Here is a 14,206-nt window from a genome sequence, read left to right on the forward strand (position 1 = left end):
AGGCTTATTTAGCTTATGTATTGGATACTGAAAAGGAAATTTCGAGGATAAAAGACATTACCGTTGTGTATGAATTTCCTGATGTCTTTCCAGATGTACTTCCAGGATTACCGTCGGGTCGAGAAATCGAATTTACTATTGATTTAGCACCAGGTACGGAACCAGTTTCGAAAACTCCGTATCGCATGGGACCAATTGAAATGAAAGAGTTAGCGACATAATTACAAGATCTTCTAGATAAAGGAATTATACGACCCAGTGTATCCCTATGGGATGCACCGGTATTATTTGTTAAGAAAAAAGACGGTAGTATGCGACTATGTATTGATTATCGTGAACTGAATAAGTTGACTGTCAAGAACAAATATCCTCTACCACAAATTGATGATTTATTTGATCAGTTAAAAGGAGTCGTATGGTTTTCTAAGATAGATTTAAGGTCAGTATATCATCAATTGAAGATTAAGGCCGAAGACATTCTCAAGACTGCTTTTCGTACCAGATATGGACATAATGAATTCCTCGTAATGGCATTCGGTTTGACTAATATACCAGCAACATTTATGGATTTGATGATCGGAGTATTCAAGAAATACTTGGACAGGTTTGTGATTGTATTTATTGATGACATCTTGATTTACTCGAAGACTGAAGAAGAACACGCCGAACATTTGAGGATTACTTTGGATATCTTAAAAAAAGAACAGTTTTAGCGAAGTTCTTAAAATGTAAATTCTGGTTAAGAGAAATACAATTTTTGGGTCATATTATCAGCATTGAAAGAATTAAAGTCGATCCAACAAAGATTGGAGCTGTATTGAATTGGGAAAGACCCAAGACACTTACGGAAGTCAGAAGTTTCTTGGGACTGGCAGGTTATTACATAATATTTGTTAAGAATTTTGCGAAGATAGCTACGCCACTAATCAAGTTGACTCGAAATGATAAAAATTTCATATGGAATGAGAAATGTGAAGAAAGTTTTTAAGAATTGAAGAATCGATCAGTGACCGCACCTGTACTTGTGCTACCAGACGAGCAAGGAGATTTTGTTATTTATAGCGATGCTTCTTATCGAGGACTTGGATGTGTACTAATGTAGCACGGTAACGTAATTGCATATGCTTCTAAACAACTGAAACCTCATTAACAGACATATCCTATGCATGATCTGGAACTAACGGCAATCGTGTTCGCACTAAAACTTTGGAGAGATTATCTTTATGGTGAAAAGTGTGAAATTTACACGGATCATAAAAGCTTAAAGTATATCTTTACACAAAAGGAACTCAATATGAGACAGCGAAGATGGCTATAATTGATTAAGGATTATCATGTTATAATCAGCTATCATCCAGGAAAAGAAAACGTCGTAGAAGATGCGCTAAGCCAGAAAGAGAGATTGAATATGCTAACTTCATCAGAAGAATTGGTCAGAGAATTTGAAAAATTGGAAATTGAAGTTCGTATTCCACGGGAATCCACTAAAATGAATTATACAATAACATTTCAACCAGAACTATTGGAAAAGATTCGAAGATATCAAGAAGAAGTAATGAGTCAAGAGGACGATAACCTAACAGGAGAAGAAATTACAAGTCGGAAGGATGATAAAGGAATTCTACGATTTTCCTCGAGAATCTGGATACCTAATATACCAGAATTAAAGGAAGAAATCCTACTGGATGCTCATAACTTAAGATATTCCATACATCCAGGAAATACAAAAATGTATCGAGATTTGAAAGAAAACTTTTGGTGGCCAAACATGAAGAAAGAAATAGCTGAGTGGGTAAGTACGAGTGAAAACAAAACATCAACGTCCAAGCGGATTACTACAACCACAGGATATTCCAGATTAGAAATGGGAACATCTAGCAATGGATTTTATGGTAGGACTTCTAAGAACCAAAGCAAATCGTAATGCAATTTGGGTAATCATTGACAGATAACCAAGTCAGCACATTTTCTCCCAATCAATGAAAGATTTTCTCTTGACAAGTTAGTACATCTATATCTCAAAGAAATTATCACTACACCATAAATGGCCTATAGCAACACCAAGAAAATATTACAACAGGCCCAAAAAAATGTTACCGCAGCCAGAAAAAGCCCTAAGGTAACATAAAAATTAAGTTGCTTTTTTTCGAGTTACCTTTGGCCCCTAAGGTAACAATACTTTGCCCTGGTGTAACATTCACATTTGTATTACAATAGCTGTCAAAGGTAACATCAATCTCTGTCTATAGTATCACAATATGTATGTTACCTTTGGACTTAAAATTTCTAAAAAAAATGGGGCCCACCAGTGGGGCCCACTTGTGGACCCCGCTGGTGGGCCACAAAATCATTGTAGTATTTTTTCCATACTGTAAAAGTTTTATAATTATTTGTATTATATTAAACTAATTTGTTTGTAATACTTAAAGTACCTAATGTAACATATTTCTAAAAAATTGACAGGATTTGTTTATAAATTGAACATGCCATAAACCTATTTTTCATACAAGTCGACAAAATAAACAAAAATATGCTCTATAATGTTAACTAGAGCTTCCTGATATGTACCTTCCCCTATAAGACCTATCAGTTTACTAGTTTGAGAATTTTCTTTGCTAGAAAGAAATAGAACAAAAAAATTAAAACACCCTCGATCGGTGGTTTTCCAGCCCTGTCTTTACCAGTGGTTTTCCAGTGCCCTTGATCAGTTGCACGATTCGTCCTTGCACCATTTCCCTACTTCTTATCAAGTGCACTGAAAAAATACCATTCCAAATCTCTACTCTTCAGCCTAGATTTACCTGAAATCCAACATTCATACAAACAGTTCAGGATGGAAAGAGCTAATAATGGGGTAAATGTTGTTTACAAAAAGTTAAGCATGTGTATGGCAGAGAGACAAGAAGAAAATGTTGAAGAAATACTATACAAGTTATAACTCACCAAAAGTATAGGTCACCTATATATATTGTTTTAACTTTATTGATATTTAAATGTTATGATTCAGAAAACAGGTCTCATTCTCATCAGTAATACATCATGTAATTACATGTGATGCAGAACAAAAGCAGAGTGAAATAGTGTAGGACCAACATAGTATAATAATCATTGGTTTTCTGTTCCTTTTAGGATAATAATCATTTGTTGTTTTCTTTACAGAAAACAAGTCTCGAATTAAAAGACCTGAAAAATGAGGAAGATGCAGATTCTCATGTCCTGTTACTATTGCTCTTTCGAAGATAAAAGCTCCTGCTACGTGCTTCCCCAATCATATCCGACTTATTTAAACCGTCAGTATTATAGAAGTGGTTAATTTTCTTTTGCTAGACAAAATTCGAGAACACTAGTATTATCTTTAACAAGTATTATTAAAAGACAAAGAAATACATAGAATGCATTTTTTTCAAATACTTTTAATCTTAAAGCTGCCATATTATATCGAATGAGGGATGAGGTTTAGTTTTTATAACTAGTGAATAGCATCTATGTGTGGTTTACTTTATTATACTTGTTAATAAAAATTATATATAGGCAGCGGAACTTGTCAAAGTATTTTACAGTAATTTGTCTTTAAGAAACATGTCAGATTGTGTTCCACAGCTTTAGGTGTTCCATTAATTAATGCAGGTGCTCTATTCATCAGGTTGCAGATGGAAGACATCCTAAAGCAAAAAGAAAGTATATATATGATAATTTTATGCAAGTTTTTCAAAGCATTAGGAAGAAGAATGAGGGATATGATAGGTATAGCTTACCGTCAAGTAGGTTTTTAAACATTTATTTATTGTTATTAAGATCATTTTATATTCATGTATTTTAAAGATTATAGAATTTTTTATACAAATAAATGTTGATTCCACTCTCCTTTTTTTCCAACTTTTCCGTGGTACATACTTGAACTGATTAAGCAATGAATGGGTACGGATAATAAAGTTAATGCAAATTCTCAAGTTTAAAAAGATTAGGTGGAATTGACTTTTTAAGGGATAATAGCTTCGAGGGCTATCCAATTAAATTGTAATCAGGTAAGTTACTTTCATAAAGGATAGAATCAGTAACTGCCTCTGGTTTCATACAGGGGTCTTACGTAATTAAGATATGTAGCTGATGTTGAAGTAGCAATTAACATTTATAAGATAATTTAGAATATCTAGTTGAAGTATAAAATTTATATAGGTTCAAAAACCTGAAAGTGTGTGTTTTGTTGTAAGTAGTAGGAGTAGTCTGTATCTTTTGTGGCGGGGATTGTACATGCTGGTAGCGGGTAGCGGGTAGCGGATTTGCTTCTGGAGAAGTAAACATCCACATGTTCCACCGAAAGACCGAATCCATTTAATCATATTTAGAATATCAACATATACATATAAAGAGAAATCATATAAAGCCAGCCTATAGTAGATTGAACAACATACAGTTTATAAGAGAAAGCTTCTTGTTTTGTCAATATAGTAATACGCTTGGTAGGTAGCAAGCACCTTGCCTGTAAAAAAAATTAAAAGTTGGAAACCAGATAGTAGCTGATAATGATTAACAAAAGGATGCATATCAGAGGGATAAATATAACTTTAAGGTATACTCAGTGACAGACCAAGAAATATTATATACAGAGTGTTGGATCACACAACAAAAATTAAAATCTAAAAATAGCAAGTGCTAAATTTTAACATATGCAACTAGGTGTGAATTTATAGGCACACAAATAGTCCAAAATTGTGGAGTTAATTTGATCCTAAACCAACAGAAGCGGATAATCGTACGGTACAGAACAAATTAACTTGCAGCATTATATGCATTATACATCCAATGATTCATGAAATTATACAACAAGTTCAAGCTTTTTAGCACAAATTGCTTACTTTTGATTCTTTGTGTTCAAGAATAGCTTAAAAAGTTCATGCTCCAATTCTTCACAAGAAAAGCTACTAGGCTTTCTACAAGCCTTGGGCGGTGAATGCATATATGTCCATGTGTACATGCCCATGGTGTACGTTTCCATGGTGTACTATCTTTAAAGTAATGCAACTGCTGTAAAAACACATCACGGGATACATGAACATAGTATAGTAGGGTGGCATTGCTCACATTCTATCTCTCAGTTTTATTTGTCTGGTCAGGTGCAGAAGCTCATGAGAAACACCAACAATTCTGGTTTCAGAGATATCTGTACAAGGATACAAATGGCAAGAAAAATGAAAACCCAATAGATATGATGATATTACATTTCTGAAAAATGAAATTTTAATATATATCCAGGAAAACCCAATTTCACAAACAACCCTAAACTCAGAATTACCAAGAATTAAAACAGAATATCTCATACACTACAAAAAAGTTCCTAAAATTCAATAAGAAAGTCAAATTTAGCAAAAAACTAAGATCTTCAAACTACATGAGCAAGAAGCTCATCAACAAGAGCACACCCGCTAAAACCTGAAAACTCAACCGACAACTCATCTCCCCTTTCGCCCACATCAATCTTCTCAGACCTCTTTTCAACATTTTGGGTTTGCAAATTCAAGTCCCTCAAGGTGTTTGGCAAAAGTTCCCAACGAGAAAGCTCAGCTTGGTACTTGTCTTTAGGTTTTAACAGAACATTTCTTCTCCGAATATTTCGATTGTTGTCCTCAACAAGTGGAACTGGAGGGGAGCAGAAGTGGCGCTTGTAAAAGAAGCCATCGTCGTTGATGAGCTCCCATTCGTCTTCTTCTGGTAAAGACATTGCGCAAGCGAGAAGACCCGTGAAGCCCCAAACCAATTGTGTTGAATCCTTCTGCAGTGAAGCCCTAAATTGATAAAATTGACAAGGCGTGAATCGATTGAAAAATGAGAGAGACTGAGAGAGATATGTTAAGAGTGTAATAGAGCGGCTAAGAGCCCGCTCTCTAAAAATTTGGAACCCGCCTCTTCAGAGTCCAACTAGAGCCCAACCAGACTCCAAAAAAATGTTGCTATTCACTTTTACATTTTATTTTTTAATAAAATTTTAAGTTTAAATAGTGTTTGAATTTCTTATTAATAAAAATTATCCGTTACTAATTAGTACAGTTAACAAAATTTAACAAAAAAACTATTTTATCAATCTTAGCTAATATTAATATTATTGTTTAATTATATTATCAAAATTAATTAATTTTTTAGTCAAATAATTATATATATTTAACTTTTTGTAAAATGTTACTTTTTGTATCTGTTAACACCTTATTGTAACATAAGTTTCCACATGTTACCATATGTAACACTTCGAAACTACAGTAACATGTTACAAATGCTATGGTAACATAAAAAATACTACGTTGCGGTAGGCTAAGATGAGCATAGTTAAGGTAACATAATTTTGTAACACGCATGATTAAACCATTGCGATAGGCCATCTATGGTATAGTGTGTGATGCGACATGGAGTCTCTGTATCTATTGTATCTGATCAAGATACACGTTTCAATTCGAGATTCTGGAGACAGTTTCAGGAATGCCTTGGTACTAAATTTAATATGAGTACCGCTTATCATCCACAAACAGATGGTCAAAGTGAAAGAACAATTTAGACAATCGAAGATATGCTACGTGTATGTACATTAGATTTTGAAGGTAGTTGGGATGAACATTTACCATTAGTGGAATTTTCTTACAACAACAATTATCATGCCAGTATTGGAATGCCGCCTTATGAAGCTTTGTCACCTATATGTTGGGATGAAGTGAGTGAACGCAAAATTCTAGATCTAGAATTAATTCAGCAGACTAAGGAAAAAGTAGAGCTTATCCAAAAGCGACTCGAAGCAGCACAAAATCGACAACGCAAATATGCAGATCAAACCAAGAAGGATAAGGATTATCAAGAAGGGGAGCATGTGTTATTAAAAGTATCGCCATGGAAAGGATTAACCATATTTGGCAACAAGTGTAAACTGAAGCCCCGATATGTTGGTCCATTTGAAATCTTGAAGAAAGTCAGGAAGGTTACGTAACAGTTAGCCTTACCACCTCATATGCAGCATATTCATAATGTGTTCCATGTGTCCATGCTTAAGAGATATAATCCTGATTCTAGACATATAATAGAATATGAGCCGATAGAGATTCAAGCTAATTTTTCATATGTAGAGCAACCAATAAGAATTCTAGATCGCTAGGAGAGAGCGTTGAGGAATAAGTCTGTACCTTTAGTACGAGTTTTATGGAGAAATCCCATGGTTGAAGAGTCAACCTAGGAACTTGAGAGTGAAATGTTAGAAAAGTATCCCCAGTTATTTCCTTAGCAAGATTCTGAGGACGGAATCCTATTAAAGGGGGATGGATGTAACGACTGGGAAATTATGCTTGTATTATATTATAATAACAATGAATTATGTATTTTGTTATGTTATTATGTGTATTTAGTCATAAAACCCTAACTGCTATGTGCTACGTGTGTTCCACATCGTCAGGGTATTTATCGGGTATTTTATTTCATTTTAAAAGCTTTCGTATCAAAAGTTATACGACCCGAACTTTGTTTTAATAGCTCATATTTCAAATAAAATAATTGGCCTTATTTTTCTTAGAATGGCTTATACCATCGCGCCATTCTAAACATCCAGTTATTTTATAAATTTTCTCGTTTCGTGGAAAATGACTTTTGCGGACACCTTTGGGTGTCAAAAGCCCCACAAAATTCATATTTTGATTTTTATAAAATTATGGGACTTTTAAATAGCCCATTTATTTGCATTTTTGAATTATTCACAATTTTTAGGATTTTTTGGCATACATATTGTATATATTAAATATTTAAAAATTAAAAATTAATACTCAAAAATTATAAAATTAGGGGCCAATAATTTTAGATTTATAATTAGGGTCTTAATTTTAATTAGGAGTATTATATTACTTATATAAATAGCTTAATTTTTATTTAATTATTTATAATTAATTATTAAAAATCAGAAAAATCTCTGTTTTTGGGTCGAGTTTTTCAGAATCGGGTCGAGAAATCAAGTAGTGATTTTGATCAGTTTTCTGCACCAAATCGATCGATGTGAGTACTCAAATTGATCCTCTCGATCTGTTCTTTCGATTTCTGGTATCAATTTCATGTTTTGATTCGTTATTTTTCAATTTTAATTTCTAGGGTTTATACTTGAATTAGGACTTTTTGATTTTAGGGTTATTAGAGTAATTGATGATTGATATAGCTTTGTTTGAATGTTTATAGTCAATTTATGGTAGTTAATTGAACAAACGATTCTTGTTTATGTAAGTTCGATTATTAGGGTTTATACAAATTTTTGATTTGATCGTTTTTTATTTTAGAAGAAACTGGGGTTAATAGGAGGTTAGGGGTTTGATTATAGGTGTTTCAGGATTTATTTTAAGCTATTAATATCGAGCTTTCATGTACGAATTTGTGATTTCGACGTTTGGCCGGAAAAGTTTGGAGTTTTGACCGGAGAATGATATTCAGGGGTTATTACGGTGGATTTTGGCCTGAATCAGAGTGGAGATGAGATTTGCAATGATTTGGGATCAAAACCGATTCCAAACGATACGACCCCAAACGGGACTCACCAGAGTCCGGTGAAGTCACCGGATTCTGGGCAGATTCCGGTGGTGTTCTTCACCGACCCGGATTGTGACGCGTTAACCCGTTCCTGAAACCCGGTTTTGATCCTTTTGTCGAATATTTCATTTTTGACAAATGTTTCTGGGATTTTTATTTTTATTTTATTTTTATAAATTATAAAAATCAGTTTTATTTATTTTATAAATTAATTAATTATTTATTTATTTAAATGATTTATTTTATAAATAAATCTGAGATATTTTCTGAAATTCAAAATTATTTGTATCTTTAATTATTTATTATTTGTTAATTATTTAAAAAATGATTAATTATTTTGATAATTAATTAAATTATTTTTAATAAATCATAATAAATTCTTTTTAATTCCAAAAATTATGGAAAATCATTTTTAACTTTGATTTTTCCTAAATAATTATTTAAAAATGTTTTGAGGTTCAATTAATTTGAATAATTAATTACATTGAATAATAAATTGATTTATTCCCGTTTATTGAACAATAATTTGAAACGTTTATCCGATTTAAACGAAACGAAAGCCCTTTTACTCCGAAAAATGATCAATTTTTAATAAAATTATTTTTAAATCCTAATTTCTTTCGGAAATGAGTCGGCTTTCGATATTCCTTTACTTATATGCCCTATTACTTATGGAAACGAGTCCAATCAATTTCGAAAATTAGGAATCGGGCCACATATTGATTGATAATGCGAATAATGATACGATTTCGATTCTAAAAATTATTTTAAGCCTATAATGACTATATGACTTGTGTGCTATGTGAATTATGTGGTTAACCGAGTCCTAAATGTTAGTAATTATTATACAATTCAATTTTAAGTGTACGGGTAGACGATAAAGGCTACGTGAAGTCGGTTTGAGACGCGATTGACATACGAGTTAACTAAATGAGTAACTTTCTCTGATACATACAAAGCTAATAAGGAGGACCAAACCAGTGTTAGAGGACAGTGATATATTTATGGTCGATCACATAACAGGCAAGTTTTTCCCCTATTCTAACTTCAGAATAGTAAATTGCCTTCTCTTATACAGATTCGCATCGCTGTTAAACACTGATAGTTCATGTTCACATACACTGATACACAACTATTATTCCTTTATTCATATTACCCTTCGATTCCTGATTTCTCTTGATTTACTGAATACTCTATTTATATTCCAATAGATTATGCATATATATATATGTATATATCCTAATATATTCTGGTGTTGGGATACATCAAAGCATACTGATCGTATCTGTTGCTCATCTGTGGACTGGATGGTGATGGTTAGGATCAGGTATACACTTGATCCTATGGACCGGGAGTTAACCGGATCTTTATTTTGGGCTGTTAAGCTTGGGTACCCGAGTGGATCTATACATAGAGGTATAGATCTGCACTGTATCTTGACTGATCAGCGGGATATAGGTGCAAACTTGTGTCCAGTCTAGTTTATTGTTACTCGTCGATAATGGCCTTCGTTCCTTCTTACAGAAAAACATAGTTATCAATACAATCAAATTATCGGTTCATTTAGCTTTTTATAATACTGTTTATATATTTTGGACTTGTTGAGCAAATTTTGGCTCACCCCATTTGTTGTTATTTACCTTATTTATTTTCAGTTAAGAAAGAGAATGAAACCTATCTGGACTCGCATAGTAAAAAAGCGTGTCAAGCATCCTCTAATACCAAGAGTGCTAATCCCAATCCAGGAAGAGAGCTTTGAGCTATCTGAGCAGGTATAATATAGATAGATGTAGTATGAGTTTGAATAAAAATAAATGTAGTTTAAAACTTGTTTAGATAATGGTTTGTAATAAAAAGAGTTTTATGAGATTTTAAATTTGGTTTGTACTAAAGATAATGTGTTTGTTCTTGTCTTCATATCTCAACCTAAAAAAAGATCCTGGATATATATAAGGGTTTAGATATAGTATTGCATAATTGTTATACATGTTTGTATTATATTGGAGAAAACAAGTAACCCCCAGATCTAGACCCCGGATTTGGAGGACATTACATGGATGCCTGTTTTATTATCGAAAAGAAGGGTAAACATTTCTTCAATGATTGGAGGATGAAATACCTCAAGGCAGCGATGCACCCTATCAGTCGTTGCACATCCTTCATGGATTTGGATTTTCCATTTCCATGATTGCCTTTGTTTGGGCCGGGTCTACCTCTATTCCCCACTGAGTGACCAAGAATCCTAGGAATTTCCCGGCCGTGAGGCCGAAGGAGCATTTGGATGGGTTTAGGTGCATGTTGTGTGCTCTCACATTCTCAAAGGTTTCACGGAGGTCTTTAACGTAGTCTGAAGCTATCCTCAACTTGGAGATCATGTCTTCGATGTAAATCAACATGTTTCCTCCTATTTGGGCGCCAAAAATAGTGTCCATGGTTTGTTGGAATGTGGCACCAGCGTTGATGAGATCAAAGGGCATGACAAGGTACCCAAAGATGCCTCGATGTGTGATAAATGTGTTTGTTAACAATCTTAGTTATCCATCTTTATCTGATTGTACCCCGAGAAGGAATCCATAAATGATAGAAGTCCATTGCCTGATGTTGCATCGATGAGTTGATCGATGTTCTACAAGGAATAAAAGTTTTTCGAACTTGCCATATTGACATCAGAGTAGTCGATGCACATTCGCCACTTGCCGATACTTTTCTTGACCAAAACGACGTTGAAGATCCACGTGAGGAATTTAAATGGAGCGATGAAGCCTGGTGCAAGGAGCCTGTCCAACTCCTGGTCGATGGTCGACCTTTTTTCTTCAGAGAATATGCGGCATTTCTGCCATATTAGAGTTTGTTTCCAGTAAAGTAATTATTTAAGGGGGGTTGGATACAATTACTAAACAAATCGATGTATTATGAAAGTAAAGTAAGAAGAGATGAATCAAATAACCGTTTATATTGATCTTTAATAAATTGTTACAAAACTCTCTCAAGAACAATATTCTTAAGAGCTTCTAGGTTATATGAATACTCGAGTTGTGCACACCACATTGTGATAACCTATTCTGTGTTTATATACAACACAACTACAAAATCAGTCCTCTATCAATTATAAGATATGTTGCATTATAACTCTAATACTTTACATATCTAAATCAACTACAATCCTATAAATCAGCACATCCTGATTTATCTCGCAGTCATGACTTATCATCCAAGTCATTCTTCAACGGATAGCTTTGATCAATGGATAATAATTTATGTATATCAACGGATGATATCGAAGCTTTCAACGAATAATCATATTACAACAGTTGATCATATCCTGATTGTGACACAGATCCTGATCTTTGACTTAGCCAATTCCCAACAATCTCCTCCAATTTATGCTTTACAGAATAAGCATGAACTCCAATAGAATTGTCTAGTGCCAAAAACCAAATAGAAAAAATAAGTAGTGTAAAGCTTACTTTGTTTTAGATGTAGATCTTTATATTTCTTGATAAACTCTGCAGTATCTCTGAATAAAAGCTTTAGCTCTGTCATCAATCTTTCCAACAGAATATCTTCTAACTTGATCTATAAATTTTTTTCATACTCTGTTTTATCAAATAATTGATAGATAGCAGCCCTTAGACTTCTAATTTGTGCTCTTTCTATCATCATGTCTTTCAATGAAATATTGCAAGTTTTACTTCCATCAGGATTCATAGTTATATGTCTCGGAGTAAGAAAATTTTCAATGATAGCTTCACCTTTCTTCATGTTGACCTCTTACCCTCTGAAATTTTATGTATGTAGGAACATATGATTCAAATAATATCAACCATCATCCAGTATCCTTCTTCTTATATTGGAAAGAATCATGTTTGACCATAACATAGAAGTTTCATCTTCAACTCTTAGCAAATAGTGAATGTACTTCAATTCTTTTATTGACATGATCATCAGTTCATCAAGTGAAAGAACTTGAACATGAACATTTTGCAATAAGAGTAAGATCTTTTGTTTAGATTCGAACCATCACGTTTGTCAAGAATAATCTTCACAGCTTCAAGTCTATCCAGATGATCATCTCTTACTTCATGATCTGGACTATCAGCAAGTGTGAAGTTCAACAACTTTAAGTGATTAGTTTTGCTTCATGATGTCCTATTCTAGCTCTTGTGAATGGTTCAAAAACTTCAGCTTCTTAGCTTGTTCTAACTAAGATTTTTATCTCCCATGGTATTAGAAACTAAGTAAAACCATCCATCCTTATTCCTCCAGGAGTAAAACTCAATTTATCATTATAATAAGATCAGTAACCTTTCTCCATTTGCATTTGTTCTTGATTTTTGGAAATACTTGAGCTCTCCTTTCTGCTTTTTCTTGCAACATCTTCTATTTGTACTCCTCCATCTATTCCTTTCAGATTCTTTTAAGCATATTCTTGTACTTTTGATCTGCTTATTCAATAGCTATTCTAATTTTTTCCTTCCTAAGCCCTTTCTTCTCTGTCATAACCATTTCTTCTTCCTTGAAGTTTTTCTCAGCATTAACAACTTCAACATAAGCAGAGAGAATCTGTAAATCCATTCGAAATAAGATTTCTTCTTCTTAGTCTTCATAGAATCAGGATTCACTATCACTCTTTCAGTGTCATGAAAATCATCATAACTTGTAACTTTGTAATCAGGAATTGAACTAGGAGTAACAAAAGCAGCTTCCATGTTAGATCCATGTGATCTATCCTTAGAGACTTGAGTGACTGTGTCTTCATTTGACTTTGAATTCCAGTTCCAGATTGAACTTTCATAGTATCAACTTTCATAGCATCAGATGCCTCCTTTTCTCTTCTTCACCATCATCATCACAATTGGTATTTCTCCTCAAAACTGATTCAGGTTGACATTTCCTCTTTGATACTATCTCCCCCTTTTTTGGAATCTAGACTCTGTAGTAGAGAGAAAAGAGCATCCAACTTGGAATTTATAGCATTGACCAGCTTCCAAAGCTGTCAGTTTTTTCAGACATTCGATCTTGTTTTGCTTCCAAGCTAAACATTCCTGTTTAGCAAACCACTTTGTTGTTTGTTAACCTTTGTAGTCACAAAATATCAGCAAGTTCCTCTCTGATTTTAATAGTATCTTCCTTGAACAGAGACAGAAGAATGCGGGCATTTGACTAAAATAGTAATGGATTTGATAGATGCTTTTATATCAGTATTTAAAACTAAACGAACAACATGATCAGCTAAAGTTTGAGCAGATTCCATATATATCTTTTCACTGGGTAAACTCCAAAAATGATTCCATTCATAAGCCCTATGAAGATGTAGAATAGCAGTATGACCAGATGATGAACCAAAAGTAGATAATTTAGATGCTTCAATACCAGCTTTCTATACAACATCATCAGGATTATCATCATCAAAGTCATCAGAATTGTCTTGATCACCAGAATATCTCTTTGGAATTTCAGAATCAACATCAGAATCAGGAACTATGCCTTTGAGTTTTAAATCAAGATGTGACTTAGAAGGCTTAGTTACATGTGTAAATCCGTAAGAAAGAACCATGAGTACCAAATCTCTCTGTTCATTTAAAGTGATCTCATAACCTCTCACTCCACTCATTTGATAACTTTAAGAGTCAGAGTTTCATCACAAGGATTAACTAAATCTTGTCTC

General features: G+C 33.5%; 1 protein-coding gene across 1 annotated transcript; it reads right to left on the reverse strand.

The window, feature by feature from the left end:
- Positions 1–2,672: 2,672 nt before the first annotated feature.
- Positions 2,673–5,877, reverse strand: LOC141699743 (uncharacterized). Its single transcript, XM_074503588.1, has 3 exons — positions 5,390–5,877; positions 4,413–4,480; positions 2,673–2,801 (listed from the first exon to the last, which is right to left on the reverse strand). Exons 1-3 carry the CDS (start codon positions 5,717–5,719, stop codon positions 2,798–2,800), a joined length of 402 nt encoding a protein of 133 aa, XP_074359689.1. The 5' UTR covers positions 5,720–5,877; the 3' UTR covers positions 2,673–2,797.
- Positions 5,878–14,206: the final 8,329 nt, after the last annotated feature.

Source organism: Apium graveolens, unplaced genomic scaffold, assembly GCF_009905375.1.
Source record: "Apium graveolens cultivar Ventura unplaced genomic scaffold, ASM990537v1 ctg1254, whole genome shotgun sequence".
Lineage (NCBI taxonomy): Eukaryota > Viridiplantae > Streptophyta > Magnoliopsida > Apiales > Apiaceae > Apium > Apium graveolens.